The sequence below is a fragment of the Nerophis ophidion genome, linkage group LG07 (assembly GCF_033978795.1).
Source record: "Nerophis ophidion isolate RoL-2023_Sa linkage group LG07, RoL_Noph_v1.0, whole genome shotgun sequence".
Lineage (NCBI taxonomy): Eukaryota > Metazoa > Chordata > Actinopteri > Syngnathiformes > Syngnathidae > Nerophis > Nerophis ophidion.
Genome location: NC_084617.1, coordinates 27,904,574 through 27,918,729, shown reverse-complemented (window position 1 = coordinate 27,918,729; position 14,156 = coordinate 27,904,574). Strand labels below are relative to the sequence as shown.

The 14,156-nt window shown below is 37.1% G+C and overlaps 1 protein-coding gene across 3 annotated transcripts in view; it reads left to right on the top strand.

The window, feature by feature from the left end:
* Positions 1-1,330: 1,330 nt before the first annotated feature.
* Positions 1,331-14,156, top strand: part of LOC133556179 (fas-binding factor 1 homolog) — a 55,944-nt gene continuing 43,118 nt past the window's right edge. The window contains exons 1-9 of one of the 3 annotated variants that reach the window (XM_061905853.1): positions 1,331-1,419; positions 1,482-1,602; positions 1,677-1,707; positions 4,022-4,069; positions 4,144-4,189; positions 6,105-6,147; positions 6,224-6,274; positions 6,379-6,457; positions 8,329-8,397. In XM_061905853.1, the coding sequence (XP_061761837.1) occupies positions 1,600-1,602; positions 1,677-1,707; positions 4,022-4,069; positions 4,144-4,189; positions 6,105-6,147; positions 6,224-6,274; positions 6,379-6,457; positions 8,329-8,397 (370 nt within the window). In that variant the 5' untranslated portion in view covers positions 1,331-1,419; positions 1,482-1,599. Of the gene's footprint in view, positions 1,603-1,676; positions 1,708-4,021; positions 4,070-4,143; positions 4,190-6,104; positions 6,148-6,223; positions 6,275-6,378; positions 6,458-8,328; positions 8,398-14,156 lie in introns of all 3 variants that reach the window. The other 2 variants (XM_061905855.1, XM_061905854.1) reach the window with 2 other exon arrangements.

The following is a 14,156-nucleotide window of genomic DNA, read 5'->3' as shown; positions in this document are numbered from 1 at the left end:
TACTTTTATAAAGAGCAGTTAAACCAAAAATTGATTAATGTGGATCCCGACTTAAAGGCCTACTAAAATGAGATTTTCTTATTTAAACGGGGATAGCAGGTCCATTCTATGTGTCATACATGATCATTTCGCTATTTGCCATATTCATGGATAAAGTTCGCAACGTTTGGTCGCTAATAAAAAAGCCTTGCCTTTACCGGAAGTAAGAGATGATGTGCGCGTGACGTCCCCGGTGTGAGGGCTCCTCACATCCCCACATTGTTTACGATGTGAGCCTCCAGCAGCAAGAGCTATTCAGACAGAGAAATTAACAATTTCCCCATTAATTTGAGCGAGGATAAAAAATTTGCGGATAAGGAAAGTTAGAGTGAAGCACAAAAAAACCCCACAAAAAAAGCGACGGCTCCAGGCGGCGGCAGTGGGACCGTTTCAGATGTAATTAGACACATTTACTAAGATAATTCTGGAAGATCCCTTATCGGCTTATTGTTTTAATAGTGTTTTAGTGAGATTGTAAAGTCATACCTTAAAGTCGGATGGCTGCGGTGAACGCCAGTGTCTCTCAGAGAAGCCAATGGAAGAGCCAAGATCACAGCTGCCTTTGTGAGCTGCAGGAGGAGGTCACATAATCCATTGAAGTCTCCGGTAAGAGCCCACTTGATATCACAATTTTCCCATCCAAAAACTTGCTGGTTGACGTAGAAAACATGTTCACTTGACTGCTCTGTATTAAAGCTTCACAACAAACAAACAAACACAGGCTGTGTCTCGGTTGCTAAAAGTAGCTGCAATCCACCGCTTTCCAACAACAGCATTATTCTTTATAGTCGCCATTATTAATTGAACAAATTGCAAAAGATTCAGCAACACAGATGTCCAAATTACTGTGTAATTATGCGATGAAAAGAGACGGCGTTTAGCCGTTAGTGGTGCTGGGCTAATATGTCCGCTCCAACCCGAGACGTCACGCGCACGCGTCATCATACGCGTCATCATTCCGTGACGTTTTCAACAAGAAACTCCACGGGAAATTTTAAATTGTAATTTAGTAAACTAAACAGGCCCTATTGGCATGTGTTGCAATGTTAATATTTCATCATTGATATATAAACTATTAGACTGCGTGATCGGTAGTAGTGGGTTTCAGTAGGCCTTTAAACTAGTTGAAAAACGTATTCGGGTGTTACCATTTAGTGGTCAATTGTATGGAATATGTAATGTACTGTGCAATCTACTAATAAAAGTTTCAATCAATCATTCAAAACCATACTACTGCAGAGACATCATGTGCAGGAGCAAAACAATCCCGAACTACATTACCCATGATGCTGTTCGTTCAGTAAAACAGGAAGCTTAAGTCGAGTCCCGATTCAAATCTCAAATAGACAACCTTGGCGACTACTCCAGGACCCGGTTAATGTGTGTGAATTTTAAACTGCTTCTTTTGTCTAAGTTGACCGTTTTTTCAATGTCGAATGCAGTGGGCACCGCGTTCGACATACAAATACAAGACGACATCGTTGGTGTGATCACCATTGGAGACGAGAGACGCCTCTTCGGATTGATGCTAAAGGAGCTACTAAGCTAGCTGCTACTATAATGGTAAACACACTTGCTCGTTGTTTCTTTAATTTTTTATCATTTAACTATATATTATATGATATGTTTTAATTCAGGCCGCTAAGCCGAAGGAGAAACTGTCTAAAAGTAAGTCCCTCCCGTTACAGCAATGGTACTCACATATGTTAATATCCTTACCACCCATCCCTGTTATTGCATTATCTTGCTAATCGTACACAAAAATATTACATAAAATTTATTTTTAGAATAATTTTCATAAGTGTTTTAAATCGGTCGGTAATTATTGATATATTTATGATCTATCAAAAATTAGTACCAGGAGAAAATATTACATTTAAATATTTTTAAATGCTCAAGGCTGAAAGGAAAGAAAACATCATCACAATCACTGAACAATAAGCACTTAAAACGATGGGGCAAGAGTAAGGAATATGTATGAGGTGTAACAGAATAGTGCAAAGTGTGAAAATGTAAACAGAGAGAAACAATTTTCTGCACATTCAGTGGCAGGAAGTTACAGCGGTGCTCTAAAGCAGTGGTTCTCAAATGGGGTGCGCGTACCCCTGGGGGTACTTGAATGTATGCCAAGGGGTACGTGAGATTTTTTTTTAATATTCTAAAAATAGCAACAATTCAAAAATCCTTTATAAATATATTTATTGAATAATGATTCAACAAAAAATAAATGTAAGTCTTTAAACTGTGAAAAGAAATGCAACAATGCAATGTTCAGTGTTGACAGCTAGATTTTTTGTGGACATGTTCCATAAATATTGATGTTAAAGATTTATTTTTTTGTGAAGAAATGTTTTGAGTTAAGTTTATTAATCCGGATTGATCTCTATTGCAATCCCCAAGGAGGGCACTTTAAGTTGATGATTACTTCTATGTGTAGAAATCTTTATTTATAATTGAATCTCTTGTTTATTTTTCAACAGGTTTTTAGTTATTTTTATGTTTTTTTCCAACTAGTTCAAGAAAGACCACTACAAATGAGCAATATTTTGCACTGTTATACAATTTCATAAATCAGAAACTGATGACATTGTGCTGTATTTTACTTCTTTATCTCTTTTTTTTCAACCAAAAATGCTTTGCTCTGATTAGGGGGTACCAGAATTAAAAAAATGTTTACAGGGGGTACATCACTGAAAAAAGGTTGAGAACCACTGCTCTAAAGGGTGAGTGCGGCTAAGGCAGTGTGGTATTAGAGGTCTTAGTGGAGACGAGCGCCTTACATTATTTACAGACCACATCAGTCCGACAATATGGTCTGTTTGAAAAAAAAAATGCCATACTGTCGATTAGTGACGTGCGGATCGATACTGACATATAGATACCACCAATACCAGATCTACATTCGCTAAAATCGATCCTCAAATCAAAATATCGATGCCTTTGATACTGTAGTTCAAGAGTGTCCAAATTTTTTACACCAAGAAAAGTCACAGTATGCTAGCCAATATTGATATTTTTTTGATTAAAAATAAGGCTAAAAACAAATATTGTGTCAGCTAAAAAATATAGGTCAAGTATGTTATTATTCATTGTTAGTTAGAAAAAAATAAGCTTTTTCTCATTACATACCATTTTTTTATTATTTTTTGTTACATTTTTACTATGTTTTTTTTCCCCATATAAGAATAGAATAAAAATAATAATACAATTACCGTAACTACATTACCTAGTGTGTCAAAAATGTTGCCTGCATGAAAGTATTAATGTTTATGTCTATTATGGTTGTTGTAATTTTTGTAATTAATTCATAAGTTAGTATTTTTTTTATTTTCTAATCAACTAACTAAACTTTCTTTAGTTTCATGGCGTTGGGGGAATTTTGATATTTGTTTTTATTTTTTAGAGGAATGAGCCACGGATTTAAAGACAAAATATGCTAAAGGTGATTAAGTATGTTATTATTAATTATTTGTTTAAAAAGTTATGCCTTTTCTCATTACATTCTGACTTTTTGCTCTTTTTTCGGACATTTTTAATGATGTTTATATTTTTTTCTTTTGAGAAATGTTATTTTAAAATACACAAATTAAAAATTTTTAGCAGAGCCAAGTATGGGATCGGTATTGAATTTTATTTGGTATTGGATCGGAAAGAAAATTAGTGGTATCTTACATCACTACCGTTGAGTTGAATTTTTCCTGCTTTATTCACAATTTCTACATTTGGGCATCGGTTACCAAAGAGCGGGTGACTTTTGTTCTTGCAACCAAACTTACTTCGCAACTTCCGGTTTCCTACGAAGAATAAGAAGAAAATTGGCCAATGCATTTTTTGATATCGTTTACGTCTCTATCGCAATAAATCATAATATTGTTTTTTTTGGCCCGGCCCTAGTTCAGGACTAAACATTAAAACCCTTTCTTTAGCATAACAGTATAAAGAGCTCCAGCCTTGTGTCAAAGATTATATTTCTGCTCCCAAGGCTCACTCGGAGATGACAATATTTTCGGCAGCTCATTTGATGATGACAGTAAGTGATATCAATTTTGGGACTAAAACAGTATGATTCTGCTGTTCTTAATATTCTACCAATTTTTTCAACAGTACTGCCGGTAAGAAGGAAATCAGGACGTGGTGGATTACTACACGGGTAAGTTTGATACATTACTACATACATGACACTTGATGTTTATGTGCAGTTTACGTGATTTAAAGCGGAACTGCACTTTTTGGGGGAAATTTTGCCCATTGTTCACAATCAATATGAAAGACAAGAAGATAAATGTTTTTTTTTTGCATTCTAATATGTAAAAATCGTCTCATTCTAGGTGGCTAGCAATGCAGCTAATGGTAGCAATCAAGTCTACCTCAAAATCCCTTTAACAAATATTTTGAAAACTGTCATTAATACTAGATTTATGGTCCGTAACCTGTGTAATAACCAAGCTGTGGCTGCATTGTTATTGTAAGAGTGAACAGTGAGGAACTCTTTTAGCGTAGCGTAGTAACACATCGGTGTGCTACGGTATTAGCGATTACAGCTAGCTATGGCAAGAGATAAGCTTGCTTCTACGTCAACCTGTTTGAGTTTGTAATGCGACAATGCGATAAAACAAAAATTCTTCATGACCGAAAAACATGAACAATCATATTACAGTATCTGTAGAGTATTATTTCATTTTTTGTATCATATATCATTATCAATATAAAGTGTGACTCACACCGTGGACAATTGTCTGTTTGGTTCAGCTGGCCGGGGACGTTTTTTTCCGGTTTATTCGGGTAAGCACCCCATTTATGTCAAAGTAGCTTGGCTTCAAATTCCACATTTATAACGCCAAAGTCACTTTCACCTCACTCTCTCGGCTTCTGTCTGCTCCAAAGTCTCACTTTTCCTTCGTGTTGGCTTTGAGAAGCAGTAGTTCATCTTCAGTATATTCAGCTTCAAAAAGATACGGTTGTCAATCTCCATTTGTCCAAAAATAGTTGTCTTTGTTGTTTGTTACCAATTCTGCCATGAGTCATACCAAAGACTATAAAAATGGGACCCATTACCTCCCTGCTTGGCACTCAGTATCAAGGGTTGGAATTGGGGGTTGAATCACCAAAAATGATTCCCGGGCGTGGCCACCGCTGCTGCCCACTACTCTCCTCACCTCCCAGAGGGTGATCAAGGGTGATGGGTCAAATGCAGAGAATAATTTCGCCACACCTAGTGTGTGTGTGACAATCATTGGTACTTTAACTTTAACTTTTAATTAGAAGACTCACGCCCAATTGCAACTGAGATAGGCTCTGATGGATAGATGGATGGACTTGCGCTTGTTTCTGGGTGTAGGAAATGGAACGTTCGCGCTCAATTCCGGCAATGATTAAAATGTCCAAAATAAGGTAAATATTGTACGTATTACATATTGTTATGAAAGTGTCTGTTACTAAATTATATACCGGTATATACTTGCAGTGTGTATTGTACATATTACATATTGTTATGAAGGTCTATGTTACTGCATTATATATATACTTGCAGTGTGAATATTGTACATATTGTTATGAAGGTGTCTATTACTACATTATATATATACTTGCAGTGTGTATATTGTACATATTACATATTTTTATGAAGGTGTCTGTTACTACATTATATATATATATAATTGCAGTGTGTATATTATACATATTACATATTGTTATGAAGGTGTCTGTTACTACATTTTATATATATACTTTCAGTGTGTATATTGTACATATTACATATTGTTATGAAGGTCTCCATTACTGCATTATATATATATATATATATATATATATATATATATATATATATACTTTCAGTGTGTATATTATACATATTATTATGAAGGTGTCTGTTACTACATTATACATATACATGCAGTGTGTATATAAAATGTTGATGGATGGTTTTTAAGTAGTTTTAGAGGCTTTGAAAGGGAATTTTCCAAGCGTTTTTTATAATCTTTAAAATCCTAAAAAAATAATGTGAACAATTGGCAAAATTCCCCCCAAAAAGTGCAGACCCCCTTTTAGACAGTTTTTCCCTTCAGATCTTCTGATGCTGACCACATCTTCAGTATGCTCGCAGAAGAGGTAAAGAATGTTGAAGGTGATATCAAGATATGTACATCAATATTGTTTCTCACTGTTGTTTTCTTCTTCGTTTAAGGATGCAGACATTACTGCAACAGCTGCCATTGACATACTGGGGAACATAAAGGTGTCCTTGGTTACCAAAATGTTCTATTCTTGTCCTTCTCCATGCTTTCTGATAACCTATTGTTTTGTTTTTTATGTCTAATTATTGACAATGATGTGGATCAGCCCAAACAAAAACCTTATGATAATGACGGCTTCATACAAGAACTAGATATAGCGGCGGATGTAAAACCAGAGGAAGCAGGTAATGTTGCACTAAACAAATGTTCAGCTTTATATCACTGTAAAGTCTTGAAGTATTTCATTGTGATTTACTTTTTTATGATTTTGTCTTAATACGCGATCCCAATGGATTGCACACCAGATTGTTTTTTTGCTTTTATTTTAGTCAAGCCATTTACAAAAGGTAATTGTGCTAGGCTTGAGGCTACCAGGAGCTCGCAGCCACACAACAGCTAAGCAAACAATAGCACAAAAGCTACACATACTGTTTAATAAGTGTCCTCAATTGAACACTACTGCAGTGTAAAACAACATATTTGTCAATATGAGCAAGTAACAAATAATTATAGTTACATATTACTTACACATACTAAGTCTCCAAGCCAGTAGAAGTACATTGGAAAGTATCCAGTAAGAAATGTGTCCGCATCATTCAACGTATTGCATTATAATCTTAATTTAATGAATTGTTGTGCAGAAAAAACAATACCATTCCACTTTATAACTTCTTCTAAAATAATATAATAGATAAAATATTTAAATAAATAAAAAGTAAAAAAAATTAAATAAAGACAGCATAAGTGCATTTCAGGCGGTTGATAATAAATAGGTTACTATTTTTCATAACTACCATTGTTCCCTTTTTGGCTCATTTCACTTGATCAAACCTTTTCCAACATTCCACTCTACAAAATAATAAAAGTATGTATGATTTCTGCTTGGATCAATGTCAGCATCAGCATATTGTCAAAACTCAAATATCGGTATCAGGACACCTCTAATATTGGTAGGGTAGTTGATACTCCGCAAGTGTGGCAGTGCGATAGTATGTCGTGTGAACCTCTCTCCTCGATGCCTAAAGAGCTGCGCTGGACAAGGCAAAGATGCCCAAAGTTTGGCTTGTTGTGTCATTTTGTTTAGAGAAAGAGTGGTCATCAAATATATTACTGACCTCTGTAAAGCTGCACAATCATTGATGACACTGTAAAGTAAAAAAAATTCAGTGGATTTTAAGGGAAAAAACTGGCAGCTCAGTAGCCGAAATCTACCATTTTTCCATTTACTGTAATCCACAATAAAAACAAAGAAACATAGATCTTGCAGCTCAGTCACCAGAATTTGAACGTAAAACAACAGTGGTATGTTTTTTTTAATTTACAGTAATGCGCTGTAAAAAAATGGCCTTAGACTTTACAGTAACAAACTGTCAGCTCAGTCAGCAGAATTTTACCCTATAAACAACAGGGATACGTCTTCTCAATTTACAGTAATTTGGTGTAAAAAAATATTCTGGTGACTAAGCTGCCATTTTTTACCCCGGAAAATCTATAGATTTTTTTAATAAACCTGACGGTACATAATACTTTATATCATGGCAGTTTGAGGCTAAATAAATTCCTCACTAGTGGTACTGTTGCCGGGTGAAAATCGTTATTTGGCCCACATTTGTCACAATGGAGGCAAAAAGTTTAGGCACTCCTGGCTTAAGGTTTTTAGCTCATCGGCGAGTGCTGCTCATCTTAAATAACTCTTAAAGTTCCCATTTCAAGCTAATGGATACCACAGTGACTGTAGCACCCATCAAACATCTGCTAAATACTCAACACCTGATAAAACTCTACTCATCACATATTTACTTATTTAATATTGTACTAACAAAGGCCTGGCCAGTAAAGTTTTGAGTCAATTGTCCAAACACTTGTCAGTATTTAAATACTACTTACATTTTGCCTTTAAAAATGAAAACGAACCCTCTTATATCCAAGCATGTGATCTGTTGTGATGGTCTATAAATGCAAAACCATGTCATTTTGAACCGTTCAATATAGCTCCCCCAAATTGTACTTTTTTCTGCAAGGATTGACATGATTGTATTCCCTTACTTCACCATAGATGAAGCCACCACAGGAGGGAAGAAGATAACCCCATCTGCAGCACGGACCAGGAAGTTCAGCTTCTCGGGTGAGTGCGCTGATTGTTTCTCCCTCTGGGCTCAGTATGTGACTCACCTGAATGGGTAGACCTCCTTATAGTATACATCAGAGATTACAGTTGTCTCGATACCGATATAAGTAGAGAATATGGAGTGACTTTTGGTCCAGAAAGTATTTTGCTTTATTCATTATTGAAATATTTGTTTCCACTTTGTGTTCTATATTTTATTTGAGATTACCAGTTAATTTTAATTATAGATCCACCCATATTCACTGCCAAGCACTTGGTAGTCCCCTACTTCTTAACGGAGGCTATCCAGGTCCAATTGCAGCAGCGGCTTGGAACTTACAAGCGTATTTCTTCAACTTACTCGTCGTCGCCATGGCTGTATCTTCCTCGTTCTTCTGCTTCGTCTCCTTGTTGTGTGCACTGCACTCTCTAAAAGCCGTAGATGTTATTGTCACATATGCATGTAAAGTAGATGGCAGTATTGTCCTGTTTAAGAGGGTCACAACATTGCTGTTTACGGCAGACGAACTGCTTTACGGTAGACGAAAACGTGACTGCTGTTGTTGTGTGTTGTTACCACGCTGGGAGGACGTTAATGAAACTGCCCAACAATAAACCCACATAAGAAACCAAGAACTCGCCCTCGATCATTCTACAGTTATAACGTCATTGGGCAGGCACGTTGTTTATATTGTGGGAAAGCGGGCGTGAAAACAGGCTGTCGACACGTCACTCAGGTCCGCATGGAGCTGGAGGGGGATGGCCTCCAGCTCCGCCTGAATTTCGGGAGATTTTCGGGAGAAAATTTGTCCCGGGAGGTTTTCGGGAGAGGCACTGAATTTCGGGAGTCTCCCGGAAAATCCGGGAGGGTTGGCAAGTATGCTCGTCCTGCAGGGATCATACTTGTAAGACACTTACATTATTTGTTGCCATGGAGGCGAGAAAAAGTGAGTAGCGAAAACACTGTAGATGGATGTTAGACACTAGCTAAATAGCTAGCAAGGACTCTGCAGTGCATTGAGAAAGCTTTCATTATCTTGTCACCGTCAATATAACGCTTTTAATAAAAACTATCGATGTACAAATTTATATTATTTACATCATCGATTCCAACATGTTTTAAAGCACCGCTCTGGTGCTTTAGTGTTTATAGCTTCACCTTTATCGTTAGTTTTTAAGCCCCAAAAATGTCCATTCTCCTCCTTCCGTTCTCCATGCTGTTTCCGCTTGTAAGTGCTTTCTGTGTGTGTTGACTCACATGCGCTTCGGTTCATATTACCAGCAGTTTTATCATGGCAAGGAAAAAAAATACTGGTATTTATTTCCTTTTTTCATTCATCAGGATTGGTAAATCATACAACCGAACTAGAGATGTAAAAATTACCAGTATTGATAACAAACCGCGGTTAGTAATACTGTCTAAAATGAATATTGTGAAATTGTAATTGTTAACCGCTATTCCATGAACTCTTAGAACTGGTGGTAAAGGCTCATTACGCACGCTGATTGCTATCCAGCAGCTTGTGCTGTTAATTGATAGTTAATGCTGCGAATTGCTAATAGCACGCTAATAAATGCTAAGTCTTGCAATATATGAACCATTAAGAATAAAAAGTATTTTAAGACACATCGTTATTTTCCCTTTACAAAAGTCATACCCCTCCTTCCTTAACCGACGCGCGGGGGGGGGGGTTGGTGCTAGCGGGGTGTATAATATAGTCAGGAACACTCATGGATGCAAATGATTCTGGGTATTTGTTGTGTTGCGTTTATGTTGTGTTACTGTGAGGATGTTCTTCCGAAAAGTGTTTGTCATTCTTGTTTGGTGTGGGTTCACAGTGTGGCGCATATTAGTAAGAGTGTTTAAGTTGTTTATATCACAACCTTCAGTGTGGCCTGTATGGCTATTGAACAACTATGCTTTGCAGTCGTGTACGTCGATCTGTGGAAGCCACATACCACATGTTACTGGGCTGGCAAACTTTTTGTACATGTTGTAGAAGGCGTCAAAAGTAATGGCTTCATAGCACGCCCTTATTACTTATTACATTGGCAGATATTCGCGAAAATTGATGCTTTGAGAATTCGGGAACCTCCCGGAAAATTTGGGAGGTTAGACAATTGTAATGTTGTCAAGCGGAATTCATGTTAAAGTCGCGGGCCGGGTGTCTAAGACCCCTGGTTTACACATAGCACAAAGAAAAAAAAAACTCTTTATTCTGTGTTATTTAATTTTAAATTTCAAAAGGGTTTTGTGGCTCCCATTGTTTTTTTTATTTTGTCAAACGGGTCAAAATGTCTCTTTGAAAGGTAAAGGTTGCCGACCCATGGCCTATAGGGACATGGAGATCTCCCAATACTTTTGCGAGATCTCGCAAAAGGTTTATTTTCCTATGTCAGTGAACTGGAAGTAAAAGAGACACGGCGATGGTGAACCGGAAGTGAAACTGACACAGCAATGGTGAACCGGAAGTGAAACAGACACAGCGATTGTGAACCAGAAGTGAAACAGGCACAGCGATTGTGAACAGGAAATGAAACAGACACTGCGATGGTGAGCCGGAAATGAAACAGACACCGCAATGGTGAACGGGAAGTGAAACAGACACGGCGATGCTGAACCGGAAGGGACCAGACAACATGATGGTGAACCGGAAGTGAGACAGACACAGCGATTGTGTACCGAAAGGGAAACAGACACAGCGATGGTGAACCGGAAGTGAAACAGACTCCACAATGGTGAACCGGAAATGAAACTGACACAGCGATAGTGAACTGAAAGTGAAACAAACACAGCGATGGTGAACCGGAAGTGAAACAGAAACAGCAATGGTGAACCAGACGGGAAACAGACACAGCGAGGGTGAACCGGAAGTGAAACAGTCACCACAATAGTGAACCGGAAGTGAAACAAACACATCGATTGTGAACCGGAGGTGAAACACACAGCGATGGTGAACCAGACGGGAAACAGACTCAGCAATGGTGAACCAGAAATTAAACAGACACGGCGATGGTGAACCGGACATGTAACAGACACAGCGATGGTGAACCGGAAATAAAATAGACACAGCGATGGAGAACCGGAGGGGAAACAGACACAAAGATGGTGAACCGAAAGTGACACATACACATCGATGGTGAACCGGAAGTGAAACAGACACAAAGATAGTGAATTGGAAGTGAAACAGACACAGCGATGGAGGAGCTGGAGCATGCGGGAGCCTACCCATCATCTGTGCTACGACGAGAAAGCCCCCTAGCTCTTAGTATTCTTTTCAGATGTCTCTCACTTATCAAAGTGAGAGACATTATTTCTCACTTGTGAAAGCCATGTCTACGTGCAAGAACGGATTTGATGTATTTATATGTTAAGCCAATACTAAAATAGAAATCAATAAACTTCTCCCATGGATGATGGGTAGGCTCCTCCATCGCTGTGTCTGTTTCACTTGCAGTTCACCATCGCTGTGTCTGTTTTACTTCCGGTTCACTGACATAGGAAAAAAAACCTTTTGCGAAATCTCGCAAAAAATGTTTACCCTCCATGTGCCTTTCGTGGCACCGTATGTGCTCCCTTTCAAAAACTTTAAAAAAAAATCCCCTTCCAAGAATTTTTAGGGACATTTTCCCCATTTCAAATGAATTATCCATTTTTCACACTTCCACAATTCCAACATTTTTCAACCTATTCAAACCATTCTACCTTCAACATATTCCACTCATCCTGGACATTCAAACTAAGTCTTTCCCAAGTTCCACACCAAATTCCGGTTTTCCTAGAAATTCCAATGCTTCAACATTCAAAACATTCCAACATTCAAACTATTCTTACATTCATAATTCATTCTGTCAGCATTGGAATTGGGGGTTAAATATCCAAAAATGATTCCCGGGCGCACCCACCGCTGCTGCTCTTTGCTCCCCTCACCTCCTAGCGGGTGATCAAGAGTTATGGGTCAAATGCAGAGAATAATTTCGTCACACTTAGTGTGTGTGTGACAATCATTGGTACTTTGACTTTTTTTTTTTTACTTTATTGGAGCATTCACATGCAATTCCTTTAGGAATTGCCTCATCTATTTCATTTATAAACTACCGCATTTTCTCCGACTTAATTTTCAGATTGTAGCCAAAGGCAAAATGTTGTGCTGTTTTTTATCTGCAACGCGTAAAAAGACGGTCCGTGAAAATAATGCTTACATTAAACCAGTCCCTGGTGGAAAAAAGGTTAGGGAAACAAGTTCATATAGATCACATTTACAAAGCACTATCTCTGGTTTTGTCATTTTTATGTAAAACCTCCATCCATCCATCCATTTTCTACCGCTTATTCCCTTTCGGGGTCGCGGGGGGCGCTGGCGCCTATCTCAGCTACAATCGGGCGGAAGGCAGGGTACACCCTGGACAAGTCGCCACCTCATCACAGGGCCAACACAGATAGACAGACAACATTCACACTCACATTCACACACTAGGGCCAATTTAGTGTTACCTAACATCCTTAATATTCCTTTGTCTTAGTGCAGGGGTCACCAACACGGTGCCCGCCGGCACCAGGTAGCCTATAAGGTCCAGATGAGTCGCCCACTGGCCTGTTCTAAAAATAGCTCAAATAGCAGCACTTACCAGTGAGCTGCCTCTATTTATTTAATTGTATTTATTTACTAGCAAGCTGGTCTCGCTTTGCGCAACATTTTTAATTCCAAGAGAGACAAAACTTAAATAGAATTTGAAAATCCAAGAAAATATTTTTAAGATTTGGTCTTCACTTGTTTAAATAAATACAATTTTTTTTTGCTTCTTATAACTTTCAGAAAGACAATTTTAGAGAAAAAATACAACCTTAAAAATTATTCTAGGATTTTTAAACACATACACCTTTTTATGTTTTGAATTCTTTCCTCTTCTTTTCTGACAATTGAAATCAATGTTCAAGTTTTTTTTTTTTATTGGAAAGAATAATAAATACATTTTAATTTAATTCAGTTTTTTCGCCGAAAAATATTTGAGAAATAATTTTTCAAACTTATTATGATTAAAATTCAAAAAAAATATTCTGGCATATCAAGAAAATCTGTAGCATCAAATTTAAATCTTATTTCAAAGTCTTTTGAATTTCTTTTAAATTTTTTGTTCTGGAAAATCTAGAAGAAATAAGGATTTTACTTTGTTAGAAATATAGCTTGGTCCAGTTTGTTATATATTCTAACAAAGTGCAGATTGGATTTTAACCTATTTAAAACATGTCATGAAAATTCTTAAATTAATCTTGATCAGGAAAAATTACTAATGATGTTCCATAAATTATTTTTTAAAGTTTTTCAAAAAGATTCGAATTAGCTAGTTTTTCTCTTGATTTTTTTCGGTTGAATTTTCAATTTTGAAGATAAACTATGTTTCAAAATGTAATATTATTGTGTGTGTGTGTGTTTTCTCGTCTTTTAAACCCTTCAATTAAGTGTTTTTTTCATCGTTTATTCTCTACAAAAAAACTTCCGTAATAGGAAAAAAATGTACGACGGAATGACAGACAGAAATACCCATTTTTTACATATATTTAGATTTATTTATTAAAGGTAAATTGAGCAAATTGGCTATTTCTGGCAATTGATTTAAGTGTGTATCAAACTGGTAGCCCTTCGCATTAATCAGTACCCAAGAAGTAGCTCTTGGTTTCAAAAAGGTTGGTGACCCCTGTCGTAGTGAATAATAGTATCGGAGCTCCATTAGTTTGTCTAACTTGTTTTGTTGAGCTCGTAAGATGAGGTACAACT